The following is a 6,718-nucleotide window of genomic DNA, read 5'->3' as shown; positions in this document are numbered from 1 at the left end:
AGAAGACACGGTTTAGCCTCCTGGAGGAGTAAAGGTTTGTCTTGAATGTATAATAGACATTAAGCAATCAAAAAAAATAGGTCCTTTTTTCTTTTTTTTCACCAAAAAATAGTCTAAAATAACAAAAGTTTGAACACCAAAATTTATTTGATGAATAATAGCATTGCTAAATGGGACTATTTTTTCTTCATTCATGGGTAGAAGAAATGCACTTGCACTTGTGTCCATAGCGCATACCTGGCAACCTCGCCCATTTGCTCCCCTTCTTAAGCTATAAAAAAAAAAACGTACAACTGAAACGCAGCACAAATTTACCCACATAGGCCACACTAAAAAGTCCAATTTTTTTGCCTAACGGGGTGCCCAACCATCTCACCTCATCTCATTTTGTGAACCGCTTTATCCTCACGAGGGTCACGGGGAGTGCTGGAGCCTATCCCAGCTGACTTCAGGCCAGAGGTGGGGGACACCCTGAATCGGTGGTCATCTGATTGCAGGGCACAAGGAGATGGTCAGCCCTGAACACTCAGACCCATACCAATAGCCAATTTAGAGTGTCCAATCAGCCTACCATGCATGTTTTTGGAATGTGGGAGGAAACTGGAGTACCCGAAGGAAACCCACACAGGCCCGGGGAGAACATGCAAACTCCACACAAATGGACGTGACCTGGATTTGAACCCAGGACCCCAGAGCTGTGAGGTCAACACGCTAACCACTTGTGGTGCCCAACCAGTATACACAAAATTCAAGATTCTGGAGATGTCGCTGTACGACTTGCTATATGTAGTCTTTTTTTTAAGGGAGAAATCTTTAATTTACATGGTCATTATACTCTGTAAAATTCTTACATATACTATGTTTACTGTTGGAGTGTATGATGCTTCAGGCCCTTCAACTTTTAAGTCTGTTAAGTGACAGCCACCATTGAGTGGAAGGAAAGTGGTCTGATCTCAGATGGATTCCTGCCCTTTGCTCTTCAAATTGTCTCATTAATCCAGTTTAAAAGGTATCAATTGACAGGAGCTGTCTGCACTAATCACTGTTTTAAAAGCAGTGTCAAAAAATCCCTACATGTAAAAAAGACATCTTTGGGATTGAATCATTTAACATGCCGCAACCATCTTTTCCACCACGTCAAGCCACGACACGCCAGTTTGCTGGGTTGATGAAAACAAATGCTGAGCTGAGCTAAATGAAAAGGGAATTCCCATCATTTATGCTTCCGGGGCTCCCTTCGCAGTTTACTTTTCTTCTTCAGATGCCCTTTCTTTCTCTCTCTCCGGTCGAGCTGAGAGACCATCCCAAGGTTGTCTTAATTCCATCTAAGTGCACGTCGTTCCTAATCCGCTCGAGCGATTAAAAGGTGGCCGGGCGCCTCGGGGGGCCGCAAACCTCACTTTCCCCACGGCTCAGCCCGGGCCTTTCCAACACCAGAGAAGATGAACGGCACCGAAGGACCCAACTTCTACGTGCCCATGTCCAACAAAACGGGGCTGGTGCGCAGCCCCTTCGAGTACCCCCAGTACTACTTGGCCGAGCCGTGGAAGTACTCATTGGTAGCGGCGTACATGCTCTTCCTCATCGTCACCACTTTCCCAATCAATTTTTTGACGCTTTACGTGACAGTCCAGCACAAGAAGCTGAGAACTCCGCTCAACTACGTCCTGCTCAACTTGGCCGTGGCTGACCTTTTCATGGTTTTGGGGGGCTTCACAGTCACCCTTTACACGTCCTTGCATGGCTACTTCAGCTTGGGCGTCGCCGGCTGCAACGTTGAAGGCTTCTTCGCCACGTTGGGAGGTTGTATGCTATGAAATATAAAACAAAACAATGTTAAATCTATAGTAATATAATGTTAGAGAAAAAAATGAGGACAATGCAAAATATACATGCTCATTCTGCAGGGCTTAAAAGTGTTTGAAGGGACCGTTGCCTGAGTGTGCAGTGGTTGTTTCGCCTAACCGTTGCGGGCAATCTGGGTTCGATTCCCACTCGGTGGTGGTGTGATTGTGAGTGCTTGTCCGTTTTATTGAGTGCCCTGTGATTGGCTGCTATTTTTTTGAGAATCTAAAAGAGCGGACTACCAGCAGGTGAAACTAAAGAGGACTGTTGTCTCATTTGTAAGCATGTTCAACTGCCACTCTCACAATGTTGCACTTGGCGGAGAATTAGGGCACACTAATGTCACCACAATCACAAAACCATACTTTTTACAGCTTTTTATAGTATAAGAAAGTTATCTAAAAAGTAGATTGCTGGTAATTTGACAGTAAACATTATAAGGTTTTCTGCTATTGTTATTCTTTCTCACGGTGCAATTAAAGTAATCACAGTTGCTGATATTTTTCTTCAAATTGAACATCCATTTTTCCCTTTTTTTCCAGAGCAGGCACATCAAAGACCCGCCGAAAACCGTCACATGGCGTTGACACTTTTTTTGTGTGTTTGCAGGAGAAGTTGCACTGTGGTCGCTGGTGGTTTTGGCGGTGGAACGTTACGTGGTGGTGTGCAAACCAATGAGCAACTTCCGCTTTGGAGAGAAGCATGCTATCTGTGGCCTGGGAGTCACCTGGATCATGGCTTTGACCTGTGCTACGCCACCACTATTCGGATGGTCCCGGTACGTGTCTTTTGCTAAAAGGCGAGAACATTTGGAGTTTGAAGTGCGTTAATGGTTGTCTGGATTTCTCTTGCACTCAAAAACTGTGGACCCTGTGTTTTGGTACGTCTTTGTGGGACTATTGTCTCCCATAGTTAGATTTGATTTAGTTATTTTTTTTCTTAGTTTTTATTATTTGTATGGTTATTTTTCGTTAAAATTCCCGATTTGTGCACGAGCATTTCCCTCTCGTTTGCCTTCCTCATGGCTTTCACTTCGCAGCTGCAGGCAATCATGCATGACACAACTGATTTTATTAAATGTGCGCATAATACATCATCCTGGTAGGCTTTGTTGCATCAACAAAATATTGTATCAGTGATCAAGGTAAGAATTAATAGTCTTTTCATGAAATTGGGAATTTACATATCCTATTTCCCATAAACATCCAATCCATTTTGATGGGGTGGGGGCGGCAGCTGGTTCAAGACTGTTTGTAAAAGAAATGGATGTTAAACTGCAATAAATATAAATGCTGTTGATTTATTTCCACATCTGTCAATGCATTGGCCTGAATGTCCATTTTCCTCTTTGTGAATATATGCAGGTACATCCCTGAAGGCATGCAGTGCTCATGCGGCATCGACTACTACACACCCAAACCTGAGATCAACAATGCCTCGTTTGTCGTCTACATGTTCCTCCTCCACTTTACGGTCCCGCTCACCATCATCTTCTTCTGTTATGGTCGCCTGCTGTGCACTGTCAGAGCGGTACGTCACCCTCAAACACTAATATGTCTGCTCGCAACATTATAATGCATTGGCAATCATTATAAACATATATATTACCTATAGTATGAGTAGTTGTCATATATAGAGAGGTATTTCAAACCTAGATTTGTGTCAAGGTATGTTTTTGAGGGGATTTGTTTTAACGATACATTTCCTTTATTGTTTGTAATGTCAAAGTAATTCATCGCTTAATGATAGGAAATGATGGGTATCAAGTTGACAACAGTTGAGAAGCAATATTCTTAAACATTGTTTCTTAGTGTTTTATGAGGCATCAAGTATAGTTCAGTTGTATTCAACTGTTAATATAAAAGTCGCATTTAACTTTGAAGAATAGTTTCTTTTCAAAAATTCGGGAATTATATATTTAGTTTCTGTGTCATACCATTTAACTCAATCTTTAAGAACATTAAGACCCCCTATGAGCAATGTTAATGTTTAAAAATGACTGCAACCTTGTCCAATTCGTGCATCAATGTCATTGAGATCAACTGCTGCTAGACCTCAACGTCAAAAGTAATTGGACATCTAGTGCTGTCAATGGCAGTCAATGAATGAATCAGGTTGTGCCAAGTATTCTTTTAGGTGGTATATACTTGCTAAAAAAAAAGCTTGAGATAGACCGCTCTAAAATATTTGGTAGAGGCACATAAAAAAAACAATCTTTTCAAACAGTCTTAACCTGCCAAAAAGGAAATGTCAACTGCAAACTTTTTGGCTTTGGTTGTAAAATGAAGAAGAGTGGTGAGGAGATTTGTAGGATTTGGCTGGCTCAAGGACAGGGGAGGAGGGCACCAAGGCTTTCTGAGCCAGCTCACCAGCCGAAAGGCCGTCTGCCGCGTCGCACTCATCAATAATAAGACGCTGGCATTCATAATTCATGCATTCTTCCTTAGGCGCTTACGTTACAAATGTAAGCGCCACTTGGGACAAAAGTGCTCGTTGCAGTTGCCTCTCACTGTTTTACGTGTGCTTCATCACAGATGATTAGGAAAAATCTTCAGTTAGAAACGGGGTACTAAAGTATAAAGTCCAAATGCTTGGTATTAAGATCATAACAAAACTCGCATCAAAATGCAAAGTGTGAAACTCGTTGTCATGATCAAGTCTTTCTAAGACAGTATAGTTCATTAAAACCAAATATTTGAATCTGATGGTGACCTCATAACGAGACCGATTAAGATGTCGACAAAGACCTTTGAGCTTGGAAAAAAGTTTATTGCTAACCAAATGCTGAAAGAAAACAGCGGTCAGACGGCAAGACGAGAAATTTGGCAATACACATGGTGATTTTGACATACCGCAGAGACCTATAAAACGATGATTCTTCAATGATACCAAGCTTTTTCCGCAATTATACAAGAATACATTATTCACTCATTCGACACTAGTTATATGTGCACCGGAGGCAAGTTTTCATGGGACATTATGGTTTCAAAATGTTTTCAAATTATACTAACGCGCAACCAAAACAACTATTAACATGAAACACTTGGAAATATTTGAAAATGGCTTCAGTGCCAAATACTTTTCTCAACTGTGTATAAAATTGTGGGTCAAGAAAGGTACTTCTCATGGGACAAAATAATTTGAGGTTCCTCCTTAATTACTTAATATGTTTGTCGCCGTGTCTTTACAGGCGGCAGCACAGCAACAAGAGTCGGAAAGCACCCAACGGGCCGAGAAGGAAGTGACACGCATGGTAATAATCATGGTGATCTCCTTTCTGGTGTGCTGGGTGCCCTATGCCAGCGTGGCCTGGTATATCTTCGCCAACCAGGGCGTGGAGTTCGGGCCCGTTTTCATGACGGCGCCAGCGTTCTTTGCCAAAAGCGCCGCCCTCTACAACCCTGTCATCTACATTCTGCTCAACAAGCAGGTAAGTCCATTACTAAGGTTGCTTTCTTTCTGAAACTACCGTATTTTCACGACTATAAGGCGCACTTAAAAGTCTTCAATTTTCTCCAAAATAGACAGAGCGCCTCATATATGGAAAAAAAATAAAATGTGCCATTCATTGAGGGTGCGCCTTATAATGTGGTGAGCCTTATATATGGAAAATACGGTATTTAGCTTCTACAGTCAAGTTTGAAATAGAATAGGCTGGAAAACAACAAAATCTGTACTGACACTGATAAATGCAAAAAAATATAATGAATAAACAATAATACTTGAACCAATAGTGGCCTCCACGCAGAATAAAAAAAAATCCTAAAAAAAAACGTACTGTATTTTCACGACTATAAAGTGCACTTAAGTCTTATATTTTTCTCCAAAATAGACAGTGCGCCTTATAATCCAGTGCGCCTTATATATGGAAAAAATTTAAATGTGCCATTCATTGAGGGTGCGCCTTATAATCCAGTGCACTTTATGTATGGGAAATGTCATTCATTGAGGGAGCGCCTTTTAAAGCAGCGCACCTTATAGTCGAGCAAATACGGTAAATGTATTTTTGCACCAGTCGTCTTTTCCATACAAATTTTAATTAGATTTCTCTTGGAATGGAATAGGATATTACGGGTCAACTATACCTCAACTTTTTTTTTTGTTCCTTAAGTTCCGTAATTGCATGCTCACCACTGTGTGCTGCGGGAAAAACCCGTTCGGAGACGAAGACGCCTCAGTCGCAGCCGTTTCCAAAACGCAGACGTCGTCTATTACTTCCAGTCAGGTAGCCCCCGCTTGAGCGTCGCACCTTGACTTTTCACACTTATTGGTGGTTTAATAGTAATATTATCCCCTGAAGTCGCCTTGTTTCACCTTGCAAAACTGGTTCAGAAATTAGCACGGGATATTGAAATCCTCCAAACATGCAGCATGTCATGTAATTGGCCCAAAGCGAAGATTTGTTGCAAAGTGCAATAGTTTATTTTGTTATATTGACACTCGCGTATAGGAATGTGCTTAAAAAGTTGTTACGGCTTAGTTCCGATTATGACATCATACCATACCCAATCCTGTCTTGTCTACACCCAATTATAACCTTTTTTTTAAATGAAATTTGTTACGGGGTGAACTTTTCTGGCATGTCACCCGGTCCGGATTGTTTTCCATCATGATTTACGCGAGCGGCGGTGCTCCCGTTGGCCTCTACGAGAGGACGCGCTCGTCTCGGGGACGCGAGTGGAAACAGATGTAGCCGAATTCGCATGAGTGTGCACGTTTGAGTGGATGTCAGCATGTGCATGAAAGCCATCGGGATGTGATGATTTGGTGGCTGGTGTAAAGACTCTGCAACATCTTGTTTGATGTGTGGCAATAAAAACAAAGCTCAACGTCTGGTTGGCTTTTCCTCCGTTCACTCTTTTCGTTTTCCTTC

The 6,718-nt window shown here is 41.9% G+C and overlaps 1 protein-coding gene across 1 annotated transcript; it reads left to right on the top strand.

Annotated features, from left to right (window-relative positions):
- The first annotated feature begins 1,395 nt into the window (after positions 1–1,395).
- Positions 1,396–6,674, top strand: exorh (extra-ocular rhodopsin). The gene is made up of 5 exons (XM_077717371.1): positions 1,396–1,803; positions 2,455–2,623; positions 3,210–3,375; positions 5,036–5,275; positions 5,957–6,674. Exons 1-5 carry the CDS (start codon positions 1,443–1,445, stop codon positions 6,083–6,085), a joined length of 1,065 nt encoding a protein of 354 aa, XP_077573497.1. The 5' UTR covers positions 1,396–1,442; the 3' UTR covers positions 6,086–6,674.
- Positions 6,675–6,718: the final 44 nt, after the last annotated feature.

Source organism: Stigmatopora nigra, chromosome 1 (genome assembly GCF_051989575.1).
Source record: "Stigmatopora nigra isolate UIUO_SnigA chromosome 1, RoL_Snig_1.1, whole genome shotgun sequence".
In the NCBI taxonomy this organism is placed as follows: Eukaryota; Metazoa; Chordata; class Actinopteri; order Syngnathiformes; family Syngnathidae; genus Stigmatopora; species Stigmatopora nigra.
This window is presented reverse-complemented; position numbering and strand designations above follow the sequence as displayed.